General features: G+C 40.6%; 1 gene segment (V, D, J or C); it reads left to right on the forward strand.

Moving 5' to 3' along the window:
• Positions 1-21406, forward strand: LOC140456960 (Ig heavy chain C region, membrane-bound form-like). The segment is given in 8 exon segments: positions 1-114; positions 1203-1293; positions 11409-11714; positions 14828-15133; positions 17071-17379; positions 17834-18163; positions 20974-21101; positions 21241-21406. Coding segments are annotated over 7 exon segments (1407 nt in total).
• The last annotated feature ends 5138 nt before the right edge of the window (positions 21407-26544 follow it).

Here is a 26544-nt window from a genome sequence, read left to right on the forward strand (position 1 = left end):
TCGAAGACACCGCCATCTATTACTGTGCAAGATACCACAGCGAGAGGAACCAGGGCTGCACCCATTCAAAAACAGCTCGAGTGAACATTTTGTCAATTCCATCATAAACTGACGGTCAGTCCGAGTTTTAAATGTAATTATACCAACTGCGATCTGAAGCAGACCTCAGGCTGCCTCTTACAAAACTATCAAAGAGGAAATGTACCATTTAAACGAGCAAACTGGTGACACAATGGGACAATATTTTGGGCATGTCATATGTACTGCGAACACTTCCATCAATTAAATGCTCGGACAAAATGTTAGTTTTAATATATCTGACAGCTCAGGAAATTACTACTAATTGTTATGTCAACTATGGCATTAATTCTAAACATGATCAGTACTAAATGGCTCTTTCAAATGAAAATTGAGACCTAGAGTAAAGAACAGAGAATGAGTGTACTGGTCTACATCATTGTGATACTACAGTGGGTCACAGTGTTGTGCACAGCGACATCCTCATACAATAACCACTGACAAGTGTTTATCTCAAATTGGTGATTTCTACCATGGCAGGAGCGAGAAATAATGTGAGATGCAATTTAAACACAATCCAGTCGTGCTAGTTTGTACAAATGTATATTTTTTTTCTACCTTCTTCGTGTTGATTGTCAAGTTAAATGCAGACCAATCCTGGAAAAGTATTCCAAGCTTTCAAAATACAATGAAGAGTAAAAGCTGAAGTAATGCACCAAATCATTCTTAGAGGAGTCTGAATCACTGCTTTCCAGGAAGTGAAGAAATTATCTGCATTTTACAGTTTACAGTCTGTCATAGTATTTGACACAACGTGTCTCACAGTGATATAACTGGGGTGACACTGCAATTATGATCGATACAAAAACCTCGATTGTTTGAAACTAGTCAGTGATTACTTCTACAAACCGTCTTAACTTGAAGTGCAGCATTAATTCTGTGGGGTTTAATGCCAGTATCACTATTTAATTTGTAAAAGTGTTGGGTAATTATCGATACACCATTTGGGGATTTTGAGAATCAGCTCACGTGTTACTCTGTGAAGTATAAAACAGTATTAAAATTTATCAAGAATGATCAGAATTCACTAGCGCAATTATGTGATGAAGATTTATTGTGACTTTATTTTGCCTGTGGTTCTGAAAATTTAAAATGATGGTAAATTTTTGATTTGTTTTATGCAGAGCTAGTTATTGTGTGACCCAGTCCAGAGAATGTAACACTGTGACTATCTTGATTACTGGGGCCAAGGGACCATGGTGACAGTGACTTCAGGTAAGAACGATGAACTTTCGTCGTAACTTTTTAAAAACTTTCTATTCATGTGACTAATTTCTGAATTAAATGAAACTCAGATTCTGTGCTGAGTTTGGTTTGGTTCGGATTGATTTTTGTTCAGACTGATTATAGACATCAGTTAAGGCTCAGCAAATAGCTAAAATGGTGATGATGGCATCAGTTGCTCCGTGTATCTCTTTTTTTTTGATCAGATGGGCATTCTGTGTGGCTGGGTTACTTGAAACACTAATGTCTCTTAAACAGTCAGCTATAAATAATGTTTAATGTCAGTGACACACTGACTGTGAGTTTTATTGTCAACATCAAACGCTAAGAATTCAAAGACGTTTGAGATATTACCAAACATGATTAAAATATGCTAAAATATCATTATTCATTTCTTGAATATATGTTCTTACCATGATTATATTTTCTCATTTATTTTGTTGATGACAAGCAGGTTAGAAACTGTCATAAAATTTTCTTGCGGTGCTATATTGCAATTTGTTGATTAGATTCTGAGTTGTTTTACTTGATTCTGTTGAATTGAGTTGATTGGATTTTGGCTTTCTTTTTACTTGGTTTTGTTGAAGTGTGTTGATTGGTATTTGAAATTGTTTTATTTGATTCTGTTGAAGTGAATTGGTTGGATTCTGATTATGTTTCATTCAAATCTGTTGTTTTGAGTTGATTGGATTCTGATTTTATTTTCCTTGATTCTGTTGAATTGAGTTGATTGAATTCTTGTTCAATTTTTGGAATTGATCAGCGTTTTCATGCTTTCTGTAATTGGTGTTTTCTTTCTGGTGAGGAGATTGTCTCTCTGGATTACTGTTCACGACCAATATTTGTGAAGTTCTATTGTTTTTCATGAATCATTTCTGCATTTGTTCAACTTATATGACACATTTTTCTCTGCTTGATTGAAAACATTACATCCATTTGTAACGGTCTGAAAACCAACTTAAGGCAGAAACCCAGAAGTGTGAGAAATGAAAAAAATAAGCTTTTAATGCATTGAATTTTTTAAAAAAAGAACTCAGTTCTAATTGTAAACTAACTGAATTTTGTTTTGAGTAGCCTCATTCAAAATAAAATTTGGGACTAAAATCTGAAACTGCAGAATTGAACAGATTATGTAATTGAAACTAATTTAAAATTATAATGCGATAATATTTGTCCATTCAGTAATTTTGTTTTGGCCATGAAGTGATTAATCAATATATGCCTTCAACCGCTCTACTGTGTGCTGCACAGGATTGTCATGATCAAGAAGGTTGTGCAGGTTGGAAATAAATTGAACTGTTGCCAGAAACGTCACAGCTTTAAGTGTTAAGTCCCCTCACAAACAAGGTTGCTGTTATGACTTGTTATTTCTATTCAATTTAATCATTAGTTTGCTTGATTCTGAGCAGCTTTGTTAGACTTCAATTTGTTTTTTTTTGTGTGAGGTTACATTATGTTCTTGGTTCTGTTGAAAATGTTTGCAGAGCCAGTTCTGCTGCAAACACACCATGTTGTGATCTGGTGATCGTTCATCAGTTGAGGAAGGACTGTGCTTGGGTAACATTAAATGTGTTATATTTGGGAAACCATTTCTGGTTTCGACATTGTTTTTGCAATGTTAACACGGTTGGTGACAGTGAACCGCTCCAGGTTCCTCATTCAATGCAATCAGCATGCGAGTTGAAATATCATAAAGCCTATTATTAAGTGAAAGGCAAATCGCAAAGGTTTTAGAAATGAAGGCAAAACAGATACCTTCGGGCGCCATTTTAACTTAAAAGTGATAATTAAGGATTAATCTAATCCATGCTTTCCAATCCAAATTCAGAACTCCACTATCTAGTTCAATCACAAGGTCTGTCTTTAAACAGTTTACAAGTCATAGAGAAATATAAATAGCATTTCAAAAGTCTAATTTTCTAATAGTTCTTGCTCTTGAGCAAAAATGCCATGACTGTGTTATAATTGATCAAGAAACACCTTTCAATTCCGCTGTACACTACATACATATTTTTTTCTGACTGGAAAAGATCATTGGCAAAGACCATTTGGAAATTCTGCACAATTCTATGAAGAACAGATCAGTTTCACTGCTTTGATCAGTTTCATACGTAACTTGAGTTAATTCATTGTTATGTCCCTGATTAAACTGGATTTGCAGGATAAAAATAAAACATAAACTGAATTATTTAATCTGCACAGTGCTTTCTGTGTTCCCAATCTGTGCATTTTAATTAAATAGTTACATTTTACAAAAAAATATCAACTGAAGAGTCATTCTTTCGGAAACAACTGCTAGAGTGAATTATGTGACCAAGGACAAATTATGAATTAATTAAAATAATCCACCCATGAACTCGCAGGGCAGCATGGTGGCTCAGTGGTTGACACTGCTGCCTCACAGCGCCAGGATCCCAAATTCGATTCCACCCTCTGGTGACTGCCTGTGTAGAGTTTGCACATTCTCCCTGTGTTTGCGTGGGTTTCCTTCGGGGGCTCTGGTTTCCTACCACAGTCCAAAAGATGCGCAGGTCAGGTGATTTGTGCAATATAGCACAGCCATAGTGTTCAGGGATGTCTAGGTTAGAGTGCATTAGTCAGGGGTAAATATAAATTATGGGGAATGGGTCTGGTTGGGCTACTTACTGTTCAGAGGGTCAGTGTGGAATTGTTGGGCCAAATGGCCTGTTTCCATACTGTAGGAACTCTATTCTTAAAACCATGGGAGGACTTGCTGCAAACGCAGAGAATTCATTTTACATCGATGTGTTCAGACATATGCAGAGTTCACAAATTTGCAGAAGACATGAACTAGAGGATAACGGAGCACATTGTTTATTCAGACACTGAAAATAGAGTAATATTTATTTTAATTAATATACTTGACCGAATTATTGCAATGTAGCGATCCGAAGGAATCTGCTCACATTTGTTAAGTGTGACAATCGTTTAGATTAGATTTCCTGCAGTATGTATCGGGCCATTTGGCCCAACAAGTCCACACCGACCGTCTGAAGAGTAACCCACCCAGACCCATTGCCCTACCCTATATTTACCCCTGACTAATGCGCCTAACACTATGGACGATATAGCATGACCAGTTGACCTGGCATGCACATCTTTGGACTGTGGGAGGAAACCCACACAGACACAGGGGAGATTGTGTAAACTCCACATCGGCAGTCACCCAATGCTGGAACCGAGCCTGGGTACCTGGATCTATGAGGCAGCAGTGCCCACATTTACTTAGACATCTGTTAAAGGGGCAACTCCAGACAGAAGCATGTTTTCAATTCATACCTTTTTAAACATTTTCATTCATTAAAAGCAGTAAACAAGAAAATGACCTTGCCCTGATTCCTTCAACAGAAATGCTGTCCACACTGAAATGCAGTATTGACTTTATGCAGTGCATGCAAAATCTCCCCAGTTCAAGGAACGTTTTAAGAATATGTAAAAATAATTTAGAGAATAATCCATTGCCTCCGGATCTGTGCTTTAATTGGCGATATTTCCCACCTCAATCATTTTATTAAATACAATGACTTATTAAGTTTATTAACTCAGTGGTTATCTATGTTCATTGTGAACACATTCTCGTTCACATTAATCCACTGGTTAGTTCCTCTGATGAATGTTCAACGACAGTGAATATATTTGACGTGAGGATTTGAGTAATGTATCCTCTAGGATTAAGTCTGTTGTACAGTTTGTTTCAGTGCTATCTCTGACTAACTTGTCAACGGTCCTGACCATTTGTAAATTGTCCAATTTGGATCCCTAAATCTCAGACAGTTCAATTTCATCTCGCGCTTCAAAACCATTTTTATCGGCCAGAAATACAATATTCGATTAGGTGCCTCAGAATTGAGAGCCCTGACTAAGTTGTTCCAATCAGAACGAACGTTTCAGGAACAAAAGGCAGATAGCAAGAGTTTTGAAATTGGTTGTTGGCAACAAGAGATATTTGATTGAGCGAGGCAGATGGAAATATGCTGTATACTTTCTTTGTGCCTCAGTTATGCAGGACATGTTTCGTGGCACAATATAGAATCAGACTTTTTTTGCATCTTATTATTTGAAAACCTATTATCAGCTTTTAATGTCACTGGCAACGGTCATATTACACTTCAAAACATTTGAATCTTTTTCAGAATAAGTAGACCGTCTGGTGCAGCAACATTCACAGGGGAAAGAGGAAGGGAGTTCGAGGTTGGAATCCAGTGGCAGTGAATTGATGGCAATACAATTCCTAGTTTTATTCCTCTGTAGTTCCCATAGAGTTTGAACAATTCGGAGCTGCTATCAAAGTATTCTTGGATAAATGTTGAAATGTTACTTTCATTGTACAAACATTCTGGAACAATTCCTGGTTGTTGGAAGGTGTTAATAACTAACATGGTTTATGTACTGTCAAAACAGGTGGGCTGTGTTCTCTGTGATAGTGTTGAGCTCATTGTGTTCAGGTCTGTTGTGATGTTGTGGTAGTGTCCCTGATTCTGTGCCAGGTGGCCTGTGTTCACTTACAACCTGTTAGAGAGGTATGTAACACCATCTCTTATCAGGTTACTTCAGTGCAAGAAAGCAGATTGAGATGTTTGGGTGTTTGTTGGAATTCCACTCACAGAGGCTAGTGAAATCTATTCAATCGCTGCCCTGACTTGTGTCTCTTAGATATTAAACAGAATTTTGGCAGTTAGCAGCTTTTTCCAGATCAATATTTGTTCACAAGCGTTTGGGCATCGCTAGATGGTGTTAATGGAGTAAGTGCTCACCTTTATATTAAACCAGTGCTGTAGCTGAATTTGATTGTTCAGTCCGGTGGGGTTCCGCTGAACCCAACACTTGCAGCAGATGGAGATAGCTTTTCAGATGGTCTTCAATTGCTATCTCCGACCATCCAGGACCTCTGCTAAGAATCCTTTTTCCAACAGGAGTCAAGCCAACGTAATCACTGTTTATCTCAACATGTGTGAGCTCTTGTGTCAAAAACATGAAAACAATTTGGTGAAGAGGGGGTCTCTGGATGTGAAAGGTTAATCTTGCCTTCTCTCCACAGGAGCTGCTAGACCTGCTGAGTTTCTTCAGAAATTTCTGTCTTTTATTTTGGTTTTCTAGCATTTAAAGTTTGTTGTTTCATTGAAAAAAGTTCTGTTTGATTAAACACGTTCTTCAGAGAAAAGATGCATTTGAATAAATTGCGAATGTTCAGAGGTATTAAATATCAGAGAATCATTGAATTTGAGCGCCCTGATCTCGAGCTGGAGTTTCACAAGAAACTATTATGAAGTAACAACCCACTCCAGAGTGCAGTGGCTGGGGTAATTGGGTGGAAATTATTTTGATCACTCAAATAGAGAATGTCAATTATCTCGTTCCAAATACTCAACAGAATTCTTTTTAAAGCATGCGTGAAACAATTAACTTGTTGAAATATTTTAATAAAAAGTGTTCACCGCCAGTGCTAGCTTAATGAATGACACAATGATAGGAAGTTAGGAGCAAGAGGAGGGCACTCAGCCCCTCAAGCTGTTCCACCACTTACTTAGATCATGGAGCATCTGTGAGCTAAATCCGCAGGTCTCCCTTTGGCTAAAATTCTTTAACACCTTTGATTAACAAGCAAAAACTATCCGAGATTTACTGATTCAGTAAACAAAGGGAGACACCATTTCTGAAAGACATTCCTGTGAGTACTGTGAAACAATGAGGCTGGAATTAATTGCTCATGAAAGTAAACTTTAAATCTCTGACTATTTCCAATTGAAACATCCCAATCATCATATTTCATTAATTTAACACTATACTTCCCTGGAATAAAGAAATATAATGTGTGATTGCCTTGCTAAAAATGAGGGATGCTTGATTCCTATTATATGATTAAGAAACAGCTCTGTTCCTTCAGTGAAAACACAGTCAAATCACACAAAAGGAAACCATGTCATCTTGTGTAGACACACAAGTGCCTCAAATAATTTACAATTCTTCCAGTGGTTGTTTGAATCTCTAGACCGGTGTGGAAGTGTCAGACTTTTTATATTGCCTTGAGAAACCAGTTGTCATCAGTCTATTTGAATTGCTGAAGTTGGTGTGGAATTAGCACATTCACAGCGCTGGTAGGAAGTGAGTCCCATGGCTGTGATTGAGGAAGAGGAAACGGGCAGGGAAATAGTTGAGAGTCAAGTTGAAGTCTGATTTGGAGGAAAGCTTTCAGGAGAAGCATTTACATACATGTGCGCCCTTATCCTCAAGGGTCACAGTTTTGGAACATGCTGCCGAAGGGACATGACAGCATGCAATATGGAAGCTGAAGAAGGCACCTTGGCCCCTCTAGAAGGCTATTCCATTCATGGGATCATCATTAATCTTGCTGCTCACCAATCTTCCCAACACTCGATAACATTGAACCTGATTGTTTACTATTCAGCAAAAGAATGGTGAACATTTGGAATTCTCCAACTCAGAAATTGATTGAGGACAAAACATTAAATGATTTCAATAGGGAGATAGATTCCTTCAATCCTTAAAAAAATGCTACAGATGTGTGGGAGAAAGGGAAACAGGCTACAATATTGGTTGAAAGCCATGAAAACATTGAATGGGACATGGTTTGTAGGTTTGTAAGTTTGCATGTAATGCCAACATTGGTGGTATAATTGGCAGTGAAAGTTAACTAAACGTACAATGAGATCTTGATCAGCTGGGCCAATGGGCTGAGGAGTGGAAGATTGAGTTTAATTTAAATGAATACGATGTGTTGCTTTTTGAGAAGATAAATCAGGTCACAACTTACAGAGTTACTGGTAGGGCATTGGATAGTGATGTTTAAACACAGGGCCTTGAGGGTCCAGACTCATAGAGTCTTACAGAGTTAATGGTAGGGCACTGGATAGTGATGTTGAACACTGAGGAACCTGAGGGTTCAGACTCATAGATTCTTGAAAGCGTTGTCTCAAGTACCTAGTGTGTTGAAGGTGTTTTGCACATGTACCTTCATTGGTCAGAGCACTGAGTGCAGGAGTTAGGGCTTCATGTTTTAACTGTCCAAAACATTGGAATGAACTGCCAGTGGAAGTGGTAAATGCAGAGATAGGTCCAACATTTAGAAGACATTTGAACAGATACAGGAACAGGATAGGTCTGGTTGGATATGGGCCAAAGGCAGGCAAGTGGAATTAGTTTAATTTGGGGACTCTGGTCAGCATGGATGAGCTGGACCAAAGGAACTGTTTCTGTGCTGTACGACTTTATGACTCACTGACTTTATGTTGGAGTAGGCTCAAAGTTGGAAGGTGGTGAGCAAGTGAGGGGTTAGATTGGGCATGTGGGAGAGTTTGGGCTGGTAGGCTGTGAGGTGTTGGCTGGCTGCTGGGTAAGCTTGCACGCACTCTGTCTGGCAAGGTGGCATCAAGGTAAATGGTAATGGTCACAGGATAATTTGTTCGAATTGTGCTTGGTAGGTGAGGGGTAGTTTGAGCTGAAATGCAGGAGGTCTGTCTTTGCCAGACAGGTTTATGGAGAGGTGGGCAGGATGCCAGGCTGGTTAGTGTAGAGGTGGGCAGAGTGCCAGGATGTTTCAGGGTGGAAGGTCACTGTAATGAAGTGACAGGTGGACGTGTTGTCAAAATGCAAAGCTCGGAGTCTGGCAAAATGGTAGGTTGTAAAGCACAGATGCGAAAGGAGGTAGGATGCAATGTGCACAGGATGACTTGGGTAAGATGTAAGGTCAGTGATCAAGGGCTGAGGTCATGTCTTGGGTAGTGGGCTTTGTCAGAGGTTGTGAAAATGATGGTGCCATGTCCAGTCAGGGCCAGAGTCACCATGGGCCAGGTGCAGGGCGGCAGGAGTGTAAATGAGTGAAAGGAATTGAGATCATATGTCCATCTGGAATATAGAATATAGAACATTACAGTGCAGTACAGGCTCTTCAGCCCTCAATGTTGTGCTGACCTGTGGAACCAATCTGAAGCCTATCTGTCCTACACTATTCCATTTTCATCCATAAATTTATCCAATGACCTTTTAAATGCCCTTAAAGTTGGCGAGTGTACTATTGTTGCAGGCAGTGCGCTCCATGCCCCTACTCCTCTCTGAGTAAAGAAACAACCTCTGACATCTATCATCTATGTCCTCTCCTGCTAGCCATCACTATTCAAGGAAAAAGACTTTCACTGTCCACCCTCTGTTTATCTTTTATGTCTCAATTAAGTCACCTCTCAACCTTCTTCTCTCAAACAAAAACAGCCTCAAGACCCTCATCCTTTCCTCATTGAACCTTCCCGCCCTACCAAACAACATCCTGGTAAACCTCCTCTGATCTCTTCCAAAGCTTCCACATTCTCTCTATAATGTGGTGACCAGAACAGTACACAATACTCCCAAGTGCGGCCACACCAGAGTTTTGTACAGCTGCAGCCTAACCTCGTGGTTCTGAAACTCAGTCCCTCTATTGATGAAAGCCAACACACAGTATGCCTTCTAAATAGCTCTTATCAAACTGGCTGGCAACTTTTAGGGATCTATGTACATGGACACCGAGATCTCTCTTCTCAGCTATACTACCAATATGGATTGCCTTGGATGTGTTTTGTGTGATAGGGGTTGTGTGTTCCGGGCATGAATGGGTAGGGTTTGTCAATGTGAGTGGAAATTTAGGTCTAGACAGAGTAAGTGCAGTGGTTAGTCTGAAAGATGAGGTTTGGTGGTGAACTGCGTGTCAATTTGATAGTTATTAAAGTTAAAGATTACCAGTTCATTTCTCAAATCATATTTACGTAAATACTCAGCTGTAACACTCCAAAGTCTCTGAACCTTAATGGTCCTCCATTTTTCAGAGGCCTCCAGAATTCAGATAATTGTAAATTAGATGTTTCAACTTCCAGACAATTGGCATGAGTTCAGCCGTGACAGCCCTCCTCCCAGTCCCAGTGCTCAGCTCCTGCCTGTGCTGCTGCTGCAGTGACCTTCCTCCCAGAGAGAACATTCTGCCTTGCATTGATAAGTGAGGAAGGCTCACTGGACCTGATTTCCAAGTATGGGGACAGCAAACACGAGGGGACACAACTTTAAAGTGAGGGGAGATAGGTAGAAGACAGATGTCAGAGGTAGGTTTTTTCCTCATTGAGTAGTAAGGGAATGGAATGCTTTGCCTGCAACGGTAGTAGATTCGCCAAGATTAAGTCATCATTGGACAGGCTTGGATGCTGCCTGAACTGCTGTGCTCTTCCAGCACCACTAATCCAGAATCGGATTTCCAGCATCTGTAGTCATTGTTTTTACCTCGGCATTCAGACGTAGATGGGATGGGCTTCAGATTAATATGACAGGTTGGCGCAACATCGAGGGCCGAAGGGCCTGTATTGCACTGTTATGTTCTATGATTCACTCTGATTTCTCTCCGGGGGTACTGCCAGCGGTTGGGTATTTCCAGCAGCACGGTACCTCGTGGGACAGCACGCTGGTTCCGTGGTTAGCGCTGCTGCCTCACAGTGCTAGGGACTCAGGTTCCATTCCAGCCTCGGGTGACTGTCTATGTGGAGTTGGCACTTTCTCCCCATGTCTGTGTGCGTTTCCTCCCACAGTCCAAAGATGTGCAAGCTGGGGGAATTGCAAATGTTGTGTTCAGTGATTGGGAGGTTAGGTGCATTAGTCAGGGTTAACTGTAGCATAGTAGGGTAGGGGAATAGGTCTGGATGGGTTACTTTTCAGAGGGTGGGTGTGGACTTGTTGGGCCAAATGGCCTGTTTGCACACAGTGTCGAATTTCGATGAATCTGCATTTCCTTGGTTTATATTTTGTGAAACTTCTTTGCTCTTCACAGCAATCCAGTGAAAGTGTCAGTTGGTGAGATCTTCAAAGTTACTGGGGTGGGATCAGGATGTTCTTCTTCCTAAATTATATGGCAATGGTCAAGGTCGAGGGCATGTTTCTAAAGAAGGAACCAATGATCATGATCAGCAACTGGTAGGAAACAAAAATAAACTCCAGTTATGCTGTAGACTCAGTGGGAGCAGACTGGCAAACGTTTACAGCTGAGGATACATTTGAGTAACTGATAAGGTCAAATGAACAGAAACTAACTTGCTCAATTGGTCATTCTATTGTAGAGACACAGTCTCCCCCCACGCTTTATGGCCTGGTCTCCTCCTGTCAGGAGCATGACACCGGTTCTGCGACCTTTGGTTGTTTGGCGATGGACTATTCCCCTGACGTCACCAAGGTAACCTGGAAGAAAGGTGGGGAGTTAATCACGACTGGATTTAAGACTTACCCATCAGTGAGAAACAAGAAGGGAACCTACACCCTGAGCAGCCAGTTAACCCTGCCCGAGTCAGCGGCAGATTGCCCCAGCAAAATCTACTGTGAGGTTCAACACAGCGGGTCACACAAGATCAAAGAAATGCCATGTCCAGGTATGTGTTGTGGGAAATGAGATAAACAGAGCATCTGGGATTAATATGAAGAAGGCATTGTTTATAACCGTTTTCACAGAATCACCTTATACAGCACAGGAACAAGGCCCTTTGATCCATCCAGTTCAGGCCTATCAATAACAGCCACCGAACTATTCCAGTCTCATGTGCCAGCAGCTGATCCATTGCCTTGTGTGACTTGCCCTTGCAAGGATGCATCGCAATACTTCATACCTATTATGAGGGGCTCAGTCTCTACATGACTTATAGGTGCTGAGCTCCAGGCTAACACCATCCTCTGTTTGATTTTGTTTTCCCCTGAGATCCACTTGGGAGCTCCTGGCCTTACCTTCACCCTGTGCCCCTGAGGCATTGATCAATCCATCAAGGGGAAAGGTTTCATCCAGTTTACCCTGTCTATGCCTAAAATAATTCTAGACATCATGATAATCTTCTCCCTAATTCTCCTCTGCCCCAAGGAAAACCCCTGTCTATCTAAACTAGTTTCATAACTAAAACCCTCCAACCCAGGCAAGATCCTGGCAAATCTCATCAATACTGCCTTCAGTGTAATCACATTCCTTCGATAACATGCATACAACGCTTCAGTATGGCCTAACCAGTGTTCTATTAAGTTCCAGTATCATCTCCCTACTCTTCATGGTCAATGTCTCGGCTCATAAAAGCAAATATCCTCTCACCTTCTTAGCCTCTTTATCCAGACGACACAGTACTATTGGGGATCGGTGGGTACATGCACCAAAGATCCTCAGGCCTTTCCAGGGTTCCACCATTCAAAACGTCATACCTCCCAGTTTCTTCTGCCGAATTACATCACCTCACATTTATGCAGAATAATTTCCATTTGCAACTTCTCTTCACATACAACCAACCCTTTTATATCCTCCTGCAATCTAAAGCCATTATGCTCATGACTTACCAACATGACAGTTTTCATTTCATCTGTGAATTCACTGGTTAATCCTCCTAAATTTGAGTCTTAATCATTAGTATGTAAGAGAAATAACAAGGAAATCAAACCAATCCCTACAGAGCACCAGGAGACATAGATTTCCAGTCACGCAGACACCCGATGACTATTATCCCCTGCTCCCACCACTCAGCCAGTTCTCGATCCAATCTGTCAAATTAACTCCGATCCCATTGGCTCTGATTATTTCTATCATCTGGACATCGAGTTATCTCTCTGAAAACTACTATCAAATTCTTACACATGACTTCCTCTCAATAAAACCGTGCTGAAAATTGTTGATTTATCTTCCAAATGAAGACTAATTTCACTTCTCAATAGTTTCCCTACCACTGAGATGAGCTTGACAGATCTGTGTTTTCATTATTTATACTTTCCTTCGTCCTGCATGACAGTGCAACGTTGGCTGATCTACACTCACTTGGCACAACTGCTGTGGCCAGACAGGAATTCTAAATTATTGTCAGCGACCCAACTATTTCATCCTTTGCATCGCTCAACAGCTCGGTATACTTTTCATCTGCCCTGGAAATATAACCACTTTTCATTCAGCAAGACAACACAGAACATCACGTCATGTGCCCTAATTTCTGAAAACTACATCACAACACCCCTCCATGATTTCTGTCCCCACATTGTCCCTCTTACTACTGAACACTGGCACAACACGTTCATTTTGAGCACAACCTAATCCTCCGGCTCCACTCCAATAATACACTTAATGAGCATTACTGTTTCCAGAATAATTCTTTTATTATGAATGAGCGTGTAACTTTTAAAAGTATTTTCCTTTATTTTGACTGCTATTATTTTCTCATGGTCCCTTTTGCTCTTCTAATTCCTCTGTCTTTCAAACTCCCCCTTGCACGTTCTGTACTCCATACTAATTCCTATTGTTTTGAGATTTCAGGATAGACCGGAAGCCTCCCTTGTTTCTCTTTATCTCCCCCTCCATGCCCTTTGGTGTCCAGAGCCCACTGCATTCTTGGTCCCACTCAGTGGCTTCCTGGGAAATGTCCTCCCTGTGATTTTCTTATCTCTCTCTTAAATGTGTCACACTGCTCTGACTCAGATTTACCAATAAGTGTCAGCTTCCAGTCCACTCTGGTCAAGTCATTACCTGATCTTACTAAAATTGTCCTTAGCTTTTTCAGAACTTTGGGCCAATTTCTATTCCTTTGCAGTACAATCTGAAATCCAACTGATTTACGATCACTGTCTGCAAAGTGCTCCACCATTGATGGTTTACCCACTGGGTCGACTTCATTCCCTAAAGTTAAGTCCAGATTCACCCCTCTCTTGCAAGGTCTGGATTAAAATTCTCAGTATTAAACACATACTTTGTTAAAATATTCTCCTGGGGGCATTTTCAGAATTCTGCTCCCTCTAAATTTTTGACAAAATGATATCCAAGCCTATGCTGAGGAAGTTAAAAACCTCTTTTCTCATTCCCCTATTTAATTTGCATTTCTCTGAAATTTGCCCATGTATGTTCACTTGCTCTTTTGGACCTATAGTAAGGTCTATCGTGCTCTCCCAGTAGTTATGTTTGCTGTATTTTGGTTTTGAACTACTGTCCATTTGCCTTTGTTCGAGGAGGTATCCATGATTTCATTTCTCTTTACAGCCTAAAATACTCTTGTCAGAATTGCGACAGAAGCAACATTCTGCACTGCACACCCCCAGCCCTCATCCTTTTCCATCTTTCCCTGTCTCACCTGAAGGCACTAAATCCTGGAATATTGAATAGCCCACTCCTGCCTGGCTCTCAATATGTCTCTGTGATAGCAACCGCATCATTTCCTCATTTATGCCAGTAATTTGTCTGCCTTGTTCATCAGACTCTGTCATTAAAACGAATACCATCCAACATTGCTATCTCCCTTTTGATGTTACCGCCCTATAGTTTCTATGCCTCCTTGACTCCCTTGCTGTGTCCGATAATTTTAGCTTTTCACATTGTCCTGCTGATCTTTCTGTGTGGATCCCAGCTTCTCCAGCACTCTGCACAATTATGATTCTTGTATCCATTAACCACAAGAAACCTTGATATATGAGAACTGATTGTATTTGTTCTGAAATTCGTCAGATAATTTATGCAATGTGTTTCCTAATGATCTAGTTATTCCCCCACCAACTCTTCTCCTAACTGTGAGCTCCAGTGAAGAAATCGCAAGCAGCAAGTTTGCAACCGTCGTCTGTTCAATCATCGATTTCCATCCGAAGTCAATCTCCGTGAGTTGGTTGAAAAATGGCCGACCCTTGGATTCTGGCTTCTTCACGTCTCCCGTGTGTGAGGCAGACGGGAACTTCTCGGTGACGAGTCGGCTGATGGTCCCTTATGGTGAATGGTTCAACAGCGCAGTCTATACCTGCCAGGTCACTCATGGAGAGAACATTCAAAGTAAAAACATCACCGCACTCCAGGGTAAGAGACACACACTGAGAGAGCTACAAATCATTCTAAACTCTGATGTGAATCAAACACGCTCATTTATCAGGCATAGTAAACAGTACGGTACAGCTTCTCGTTTCCCAACATGCCACATATGGCATTTCAGTTTGAGTGTTACATTAGCATTGCTCATGACTCAACATTTTGGCAAGTCAGAAAAGCATGTTTCCTCTCTGTTGAAGATAGATATATAGACAGTCAGCTTTGTTAAATAGTTTATTGCCTGACCATGCTGGGAGAGGCGTTCAGAGGGCCGCTTCAAGGATAAGTTTGGAGGTGGAGGGGGGGATATTGGAGAGATATCTGATTGAAACATAGAAAATACTGAGAGACTGAGGTCGGGTGAACGTGGAATAGATGTTTTGACTGGTAGGCAAGACTCGGACACAAGGGCACAGTCTCAGGGTCAAAGGGGCACCGTTTAGAACTGAGATGTGGGGAGAAATGTCTTCAGCCAGACGGTGATGAGGCTGTGGAACTTGTTGCTGCAGAGGGCTGTGGAGGCCAGGCCATTGTGTATTTAAGCCAGAGACAGATCGGTTCTTGTTTAGAGTAGACAGTACAATGGCTGTAGCCCGAAACGTCCATTTTCCTGCTCGTCGGATGCTGCCTGACCTGCTGTGCTTTTCCAGCATCATTCTGATCTAAACTCTGGGTTGGCCGTACAGCCTTATTCTGATCCTCTATCTTATGATGTTGTGGTCTCAAAATGACGTGGTTAAAATATGCAGTGACCCTTACTTGAAAATAAATCAAAATGCGTTCAATGCTTCATTCCCTGCTCAGGAATGACCTGTTGACCTTGGACATTGTACGACATCGATTTTTGTCTGGTACTGAGCTCTTTAACTTCATTTATGGGATCAGACCCCAGACCAAGTGGGTATCACATCAACTGGGATAAACGTGATCTCACTGAGCTTCTTTAAGATGCTCTCTGTAATTAGTGGATGAGGCAGGAGAATAAATTCTGGTAAGAACGGTCCAATAGGGATGAATGAACTGGGAACTCGAGACAGGCTGATTTAGCCTGGTTTGGGGTAGCGATGTTTACACAGTGAGTAGTGGATGTCTATAAAATTAGTGCACATTTCCATCGCGTTTGTAGATTAATTTAAGACGCTTTTGTTTGTTTTTTTCTCCCCTGCTCTATGAAGAAATTAAAAAACGCACCTTCGTAAATAAACTGAAAGTACAGACCAGTTATGAACAAACTGAATGGAGGGAAAGACTTAAGGAGATGGGTGTCCTTCTCGATATCCAATACTGTACTCAATGTCTTGTTTTCTGATCTGCTCCAAACACAGCTCACGAGGAACAATGACATAAATTAGAGAATGACATCACACCAATAACGCAAAGTATTTTTGATCACGTTAAATATAATGAACAGAATTTCCATGGCTGTTCACCGCTCCTGTAACACTTTAGAACTCTGCAAAGAGAATAATTATTATTTATTATCATTTGTCGAAAATGTAGGATGTGATTTGGCAGTCAGCATGACCAGCAGCATTTGCACCTAAGGATTATGAACATGGAAATGAACTCATTATATTGAGATTACCCTTGTCACAAGTATCAATAGATGGAGTTAAGTGAGAGACAGACTCTGAAAGAAAGGTAATTCCATGGGTTACATGATGGTATCTTCGATTATTTTATTTTTTTTCAGGTTTCACTTGTTACAAAGCCAGTGTTCTTTAGGAGTAATTACACAGGGTATGTTATAGGTAATCACAAATGCTTTCACAAATCAAAATACATCAACAACAGTAAGCATCGTTTCAGCAATAGTTGGAGTTGCCATTTTGAAGGTGGTGTCTTCATCCTGTGAAGAAGTAATCTGAAGATTGACTGTTTGTATCATAAAGGGGCATTTTTCATTGACTTTGATTTTTGTTTCATAGAAGATACCGAGTGCCACCCTAACACCGTTAAAATCCTCCCACCGCCAGTAGAACAAGTCTTACTGGAGGCGACGGTGACGTTAACCTGCGTTGTGTCCAATTTTCCTTCTGGAGTCAACGTGACCTGGAAACAAGAAAAGAAGCCTCTGAAAACAGAGATTGCTGACCAGCCTGGACAGAATCCCGACAGCGTGATCAGCAAATTAGACATTTCTACTGAAGCCTGGCTGAGTGGCGTTACTTTTGAATGTGTGGTGTACCATCAGAATCTACCGACTCCGCGGAGAGACTCCATCCACAAGGAGAAAGGTGAGCGGTGAGATTAAAGCACAAAGGATCCCATGTGTAATCCAGATCCAGTTACATCAATGTCAGGCTGTGATTGGTAATGAACAAACACCATTGGGAGTATTAATGATGCATCTGAAGGCAGGATAGCTAGGTAGCTGATTAAGAAAAAGATGGACCAAAGGATATTGTATTCTGATTAAGTCAGATAAAGTGGGAAGAAGCCTGGGTTGTGACGTCACCATCAGCAATGACAGTTGGACAGAATGTCCTTGTTGTGGGCTGGAAACATGGAGGCAACTTTCACATTAAACTCGACTTTTTTTACTGGACAGAATGTGGACCATTCTGCTCCTTTAGTAAACGGAAGTGAATAAATCCCAAATTAAACATGGCATATTTTAATATTTAGTGAAATTGTGATATTGGTTCAGGATTTTTTGGTTGATTTATATTTGTCTCAAATGTTCTGCAGTGATTAATCCGCTGGAGCCATCAGTGTCGGTCCTCCTACCACCAACAGAAGAAATCTCCGCTCAGAGGTTTCTCTCCCTCACCTGTTTAGTGAGAGGTTTCTCCCCCCGAGAGATCTTCGTCAAGTGGACAAACAATGACAAGCCGGTGAATCCCAGTAACTACAAGAACACCGAGGTGATGGCGGAGAGTGACAACATCTCCTTCTTCATGTACAGCCTGTTATCCATTACAGCGGAGGAGTGGGCCAGCGGTGCTTCTTACTCCTGTGTGGTGGGACATGAAGCGATTCCACTGAAGATCATCAACAGAACAGTCGATAAATCCAGCGGTAAACCAAGTTTTGTAAACATTTCGCTTGCACTGATGGACACTGTTAATTCATGTCAATAAAAATCTCAAAGTTGCATTTAATAATTCAACAGAAGTAATAGAAGTGTTTTTTTTTCCCTCCAGTTGTGAGTTAAATACTGAATTAATTGTTTCCCACCCTGACTTCCATTCCATCTGTGTACTTAAAGTGGATTATTAACAGGTCTAGGACAAGTGTCTTGTGCAGTTAATGTTCTCTGCTCAAATACACCCTGGGTCAGAGACAGAGTAAAAAGCTCACTCATTGCAGGATTCCACCAAATACCTTATGCATCCTAAATCCCTCTGTGACAAAATCTGACAATGTCCATTTTATGTCAAGGGTAGAGCACGAGTTTTGAACTTGGTGTTCTTGATTCCCCCGATTGGACACTCTTACAAAATTCATGTCAGTTTTAAACTGCCATATTGCACCAATTGGAAATGTAAATTTAAGACACGTTAAAATTAAATTTGATTGGAACATACCAATCGTAAATAGTGCAGAACAGTTTGAATGTAACCTTTGTTTCTGGGGAACTGCCAGGGATCTTGCACCAGCGCATGAGTTGACAGAAAGTATCTTCACTTTCACACCAAAGAGAATCAACAGATAAGTTGTCGTGAAGCAGAGGGGAGGGGAACGATGAATGGTCTGTCCTCGTCCTCCCTGTGAAGACTTTTCATGGAAGATGTCCTCTGTCATGTAACCCAGTTACGAACAGGAACAGTTAGTTTCTTGCTTACTGTCCAAAGATTTAACATTTCCATGCAAAATAATACCTTTGAAGCATGTTGGACATGCTTGGCTCTGTTAACAAATGATTAACATTGATTCCCATAATCCAAAACTGGTGTTTGCATCGTCCCGGTTTGTATTCCATAGGTTTGTCTCAGTTTTCTGGAGCACATGGGATCAATTCTGGTATTTGAATACCTGATATCATTTTGTTTCACATACAGAACACAAGTAGACATTTTCTTATAAATATATTCAAAAATGTTATCTCTTGGGCAGTGGGGATTTGAAGTCAAGACTTTTCTCTCAGAGACAGAAATTCTATCACTGCAACAGAAGTGTTGCTCATAAAACACTTATCTCTCCATGACGATGGGAAATGTTTCCTACAACACCAAGGTCAGATCTAATTAAATCCATTAAAATTAGAACAATAAATTAGAATAATAAAAATTGCAGTCTGGTATAAGAACAGATACAGAGAGATGATCACAAATACACTCGTAATGACACATATACGAGCTTTCACCTAAAGACACATATTTATGTGCACACTTAAATGTGCAGATAGATGTCACATATGCATACTCACACGGAGCCACACATGCAAGTGGCACTTGAACACTCTCTAAGCTCATACAAAAACTCACATACACCGAATGAAAATCATTTGCACAAATGAACAGGGGTACTCACACATAACCATGAGAAACATAAACACACGGTAACACACAAATACATTTACATTCATACAGTACAATGCGTACAGACATACACGCATGAACACAGATACAAATTCTGAAAAATGTCCTCCCACTTGTCAACTCACAAAGGTACGTAAGTGCACAGAGATAAATATTAATATCATAATTTTCCCATTTTCAGAATCACAAACATACAATGACAGAGGCAGCTTAATTAGTTATTTTTAAACCACATTGATCAGCATGGATACAATATCACATGTACACACAAATTCAGAGTCTCACATGCAGACACACAAGTGCATAGATCAACAAATAGAGAGGCGTTTATTAAATAAGGATAATGGGTACAAGCATCAGCAAGCATCCACAAACAATAACACAAACAAGCTTATCAGGAGATGGTTTAGGAAAGATTGCCACACAAGCAAACATCATCATATAAATATAAACATCCATCAAAGCATAACATTGCATGCTCACATTTATTAAGCATAAACATGAAAATAACCTAGTTGTAGGTAGGATCTGAAACAGACACATAAGCACACGTTTTAGAGAGCACTAATGAAAAGTGAACACTCACAAAGACATTACAAGATAAGCATAGGGGCAGCAACGAAGTGGAATATTAGCATAATGATGCTTACAGAATGTGAAAAGACCAAAATTTAGGTGCACAAACACATGAGCACACCAGCAGTAAAGGAACAGGAATATGTTTATTCACGCACAGACTCCAACGTGGGCAAGAGTGAAGTAAGAGACTTCACAACCACATACACAAACATTAAAGGAAAATCAAACACACCAACCAGTAGATCAAATAAATTAAGGGACACATGTACAAACACTTATTCCTAAATGTACAGATCCTACAAACAAAAATATGAAGCAATGTCCTGACTGTGATGTCACTTATATTCATGATTTGCCAAGTAATTGGTCACCAATACATAAAGATGAGAATCACATTTGAACTTTTATTCAGTGATGGCCACAATTTTCAACTAAAGTGCTGTCACAGCCTATATTTAAAATGTAATGATATAATTAAAATAATCATTCATAACAAGCATTCCTCAAATAATAATATCCTTAAATAATAGATTGAAAGAAAAATAATTTAAAACGTTCTGACATGGACAATGAAGAAAAAACATGTGCAGTTAGTATTTGTAATTTCTTGCTGAGAGTCATTAATAGATACAGATAAGAGTCACACTTGAGAAATACCTGATTGCTTTTTGAAGATGTAATGGTCTCTAATTACATGACTTGGATGCAGATAGATCGATCTGGATCAATAAACAATCTAAATGCGTTCTCTCGGCTTTATATTCATAGATTCAATAGATCGCACTTGGATTGAAGACTATGAGGATGATAACAGCAACATCTGGACAACTGCTTCCACGTTCATTACCTTGTTCTTCCTGAGTATTTTCTACAGCGCTGCCGTCACTCTGGTGAAGGTGAGAATAATCACATCTTTCTCACGCCAAGTAGCCCAATATGTTTTGTGAAATCTCTCAGTGTGCCATTGAATAAACATTAAATCTGAAAGTCCCTGATCATAAATATCTGTGTCATTGCTTTATCTCTCTTTTCCAGGTTAAGTGAATGAATTGTGGACCCCCTTGATTTTCCTGATCTGCTTATCAAGGTCTCTGAATTCCCAATCTACAATCTGTCCAGTTGCTGACTCGAACAGTGAGATTACTTCAGTTTATCAGCATGTAACTCAGACAATTATTGATGGATTTTCCTTTTTACTTTGATATCTTTGAGATAGTTGTGCTTGAAAGAATTTGTAGCTTCCCAGTTGTTTGAAGCACATTTGTTTTGTTTTTATTAGTTCCTTACTCAGAATGGTTGCCTACCCTTTCTGATGGGCCTTTGTACTCCCTTTCTTGTGACTGCTACTGATGTAACCCTTTCTGATGAGCCTTTGTACTCCCTTTCTTGTGACTGTTACTGATGTAACCCTTTCTGATGAGCCTTTGTCTTCCCTTTCTTGTGACTGTTACTGATGTAACCCTTTCTGATGGGCCTTAGTATTCCCTTTCTTGTGACTGTTACTGATGTAACCCTTTCTGATGAGCCTTAGTACTCCCTTTCTTGTGACTGTTACTGATGTAACCCTTTCTGATGAGCCTTTGTATTCCCTTTCTTGTGACTGTTACTGATGTACAGAAAATTCCCAGCTCACAGCGCATGTGTTCTCATCTCAATGTGGTATCAGCCATTATATTCACTTCTGTTAGCTTTTACATCAACTTTTTGGATAAAAATGCTTTCTGAAATTGTTAATAAATCTCAAATGAATATGCACTAACCTTGAGTTTACTTTATTCTTTCTTCAAGGCCAGTCAGTAATAATACATTTTCCCACATCCTACTCCTTTCCCAGCCAAATGCTTTCACTTGTTCTGTTTGGTTGTGTTTCATCCAGTCATTTAGTTTAATGCTGCGCTACCATGCAGCCCACGAATGTAAATACATCTATCACACGATATGCCTGATGGAACACTCCAGAGGCAGAATGATTAGAGAACATTTCCTCTTATGCACAAAGGGTCACGACCTCGGGTCATCTAATGATACAAATGAGGAGCTTTGCTCCACCAGAAGCCTATATAAGGCAGGCAAAGGAGTTTGAAACTTTACTCTACACCGTCTCAACTAAACGTGCTCCCAATGTGGGGAAAGCCTGGGTTAGTAATGCAGAAATCGCCACCTAAAGCGCCCAACGAAACATTCATCAGCCAAAAATGTCACCGTTCAGTCAGGTATTCACACACAACACGTGCACAATCCAAGGGCGGATTCTCAGAACTGGAGTTTTTCTCACACCTAAATCTCATGGAGCACAATTCCTGGGATCTATTTGACACACCACACCTGTCAAATCCCAGGGAATGAGACTGAGATCTATCTGAGACAGGGATATTACTGAACAGCAACCCTCACAAATAATAAATCAGAGGTCGATGTTGATCAGGCAAGGCAGAGCTCATGAGTACTTGAAATATTCAGCCATGGGGATCTATGTGACGCAGGACGGAATTGAGAACCAATCAGAGCAACTGTTCACAGAGTCTGGAAACTATCAGCAGAGGAGAACAGTCCCAATTTCTCATAGTCGGTGAGGTGTATCATTCCGGGAATAGTGTTGTGAATCAGTCGCGCACTCAATCTCATAACTTCGCATCTTTTCAAAAACGTGGCACCGGAAACAAGATGCAACATTCCAGGTGAGACAAGAGACTGTTTTATTTAAGTTTAATATAATTGCTTTGTGTTTGTTCTCTACAGTGTTATTGATGAAGTAGGGTTTATTTGCTCTTCTGTCCACGTGTCATGGTACATTCCCTGAATTGTGCACATACACACGGAGGATCCTCTGCTCCTTCACCCCTTTGGGTTTACTCCCTTACTGTTGTATGTTCCTCTGAGTTCATCACAAAACAAAGAAGCACGCCACACCTCCCTGAGACTGAGATCTATCTGACACACCGATATTAATGAATAACAATCCTCAAAAATTATAAATCACAGGTTGATTTCGATCAGGGAAGGCAGAGATGTGAAGTTCTGGGAACCCTGCTGCTTTCCATGTCCTGTCCCACAAACCCTCTGTCAAACTTGATGCTCTTAGCTGTTCTTCCAGTATCCTAACATTTTACCTTAACTTGCTATTAATATTTTTCTGTAATTTTGCGTTATATACCAAAGCACAGGGTGAACCAACAAGGACCCCAAACACTGAACTCTGAGAACGTACACAATAAGGTAACCTACATTCTGAAACGGCAAACCCCCGTTAACAAATAGTTGACAAGTACAAAACAGCAGCTGAGATTAACTTGAACTCATCAAAATAAAAGGAAAGGCCTCTGGAGGTACAGCGGTGTAGGCAAGACCTGGGCAGACAGAATGGAGATCGGTTTGTAAAACTATTGTTTATATCCAGAATTTTCCTTCCACACAATGTAGCCTTTTATTTCCCATCACCTAAATCATCCATGGTATCTTTCTTTTCAGCTACGAACCATCACCAGTAAACTGAATAATTTATGTTCAAAGCCCCTCCCACCATCAAAGGTTCGGCAGAAATAGGAAGAGTTAGAAGGAGATTGGTGTCAATTTTTCTTGTGGTGAAATATAAGTGCTGTTTTAACACAAGGGATTTCTGAGGGATGGTCCAGTGAAGCTATGTGGATGGAACTCATAAATAAGAAGGGCATGATTACTTTGATGCAATTGTAATAGTCCCCCCAGTAGTCAGAGTGAAATTGAGTAACAAATATGTTGAAAGATCTTATTTAGATGGAAGAACAATAGGATTGTAATAATCACAAATTTTAAACTTCCAAACATACAGCGGGACAGCCATGGTCTTAAGAGCTTGGATGGTGAGGAATTTGGTAAGTGCTAAAGTCAATTTTCTTCATTAATATGCAGATGTAACTATCACAGAAGGAGCAAACCTGACCTACTCTTGTGATACAAGGCAGGGCAAGTGACTGAATGGTTCGTTGGGGAGCTTTTTGGGGCCGGGGTCATAATTCAATTAGTTGTAAAATATCTATGGAAAGGATTGGCATTATATATAAGTTAAAATTCTTAATTGGACGAGGCCAAATTTTGATAGTATGAGACAAAAAATTTTCAAGGGTTGATTGGAATAGACTGTTTGCAGCTCATGGGACGGCTGGCAAGAGTGAAGCTTTCAGAAGTGAGATAACAAGAGTTCAGAGGCGTGATGTTCCTATTCGTGTGAAGATAAGGCTGGTAAGAGGAGGGAACACTGGAGGATTAAAGATATTGAGGGTCTGGTTCAGATTAAGAATGAATCATATATTAGATATAGATAAATGAGATCAAGTGAATCTCGAAGAGTACAAGAGGTGCAGGGACATTCTAAAGAGGGAAATAAGGAGGGCAAGAAAGGAAAATGAGATAGCCTTGGGAGATAATGTTAAAGATAATCCAAAGAGATTCGACTAGTACATTAAGAGCAAAGGGGTAGATCATAGAGTCATAGAGATTTACAAAATGGAAACAGGCCTTTCAGTCTCACTTGCCCAAGCTGACCAGATATTCTAAACTAATCTAGTCCCATTTGCCAGTACTTGGCCCATTTCCCTCTAAACCCTTCCTATTCGTATACACACTCAGATGCCTTTTATATGTTGAAATTGCACCAGCCTCCACCGCTTCCTCTGGCAGTTCATTCTATACACACCATCCTCTGCATGAACATGTTACTCCTTAGGTACTTTCAACTTTTTCCCCTCTCACTCTAAACCTATACTCACGAGTATAGGTTTAGGTGAGACTCCACCCACCTCAGGGAAAAAAAACCTTGTCTATTCACCGTATCCATGCCTCTGATGATTTTATAAGCATTTATAAAGTCACGCCTCAGTCTCCAACGCTCCAGAGAAATCAGCGCCAGCCTATTCAGCCTCTCCCTATATAACTCTACATGGCTGTGAATATGTATAAGCCTAGAGGGATGGCTTCATAAATCATGTTACATTTTATATAAATGCTGTTTTTTTTAAATTATCATTTCGCTTAAAATGGCGGATGGGTGCGTTTCAATTTCATACCAGTGGCATAGAAAGACCTGAGGAAATAAACTGCAACAAAAAAATGGAAAAAAGTTATTGCACTACGGATAATCTCACCATATCATTCGTGTAAAAAATAATTCCCTGTTTTGACCTTGCAGTTAATAGAGTCTATTAATTAGTCCTGTGTTTGTAATAATTTTCATCTATCTGTCATTCTACATTTAGTTGTTATAGTTACCGTGTGGATTACTGCACCTCTCTAAAAATTCAAAACAAAATAAAGTAAAACTGCAAATTAAATATTGTATCTAATTACGACAAAAAAAGTTAGCAATTCAATGACACCAAATTGGATAGGAATGTTGAAATGTAGCCAATTCTGAGGACTGCAAGAGTTTGCAAGCGATCATTAATTAATTTACGGTATGTTCAAATAATTAGATTAGATTACTTACAGTGTGGAAACAGGCCCTTCGGCCCAACAAGTCCACACCGCCCCGCCAAAGCGCAACCCACCCATACCCCTACATCTAACCCTTATCTAACACTACGGGCAATTTTGCATGGCCAATTCACCTGACCTGCACATCTTTGGACTGTGGGAGGAAACCGGAGCACCCGAAGGAAACCCACGCAGACACGGGGAGAATGTGCAAACTCCACACAGTCAGTCGCCTGAGGCGGGAATTGAAACCAGGTCCCTGGCGCTGTGAGGTAGCAGTGCTAACCACTGCGCCACTAGGAGTAGGGGTAACCCATTGTTCATGCACCAATTGGGGGATCTTAATGACTTATTAATGGCTTCAGTAGGACCTGCCAACCTGGTGCTGGGAATGTTGTTAACACTCTAGCCCTCACGGCTTCTTTCACTCACATACTCTGATTTCCAGTTCCCATAATGATCGCTACCATGGACAGGAGACTGTTCCAGTATGCAGATGGGATACCGTGTTGTGAGCCATGAGGTACTTCATTAGGAGGGACATCCTGCAGGCGTGTACTAGGATGCAGGAGGAGGTCTCCCACACAATGGAGGACCCACCTACTGCTCATAAACTGCCAGCACTGGCGGGAACAGACTCTCCATTGACCACCTGAGTGGTCATCTTTTCCCTAATTTGGGATCAATAAAATACTACGGAGGTGGAAATATGAGAGCCACTGAAACTCCTTCCTTCCCGTGTCATCTTCCACCGTATTATCCACCTAATGACCTTGCTGCCTGTCCCTTGAGGCCTGATAGACCCCAGTCCCATTCCAATATTCAAGAACATGAAGAGCTGGAAAACTGGTCAAAATTGATAAAGCTTAACACAAACAGTCTTGGCCTGAC

This window comes from Chiloscyllium punctatum, chromosome 31 (assembly GCF_047496795.1).
Source record: "Chiloscyllium punctatum isolate Juve2018m chromosome 31, sChiPun1.3, whole genome shotgun sequence".
Lineage (NCBI taxonomy): Eukaryota > Metazoa > Chordata > Chondrichthyes > Orectolobiformes > Hemiscylliidae > Chiloscyllium > Chiloscyllium punctatum.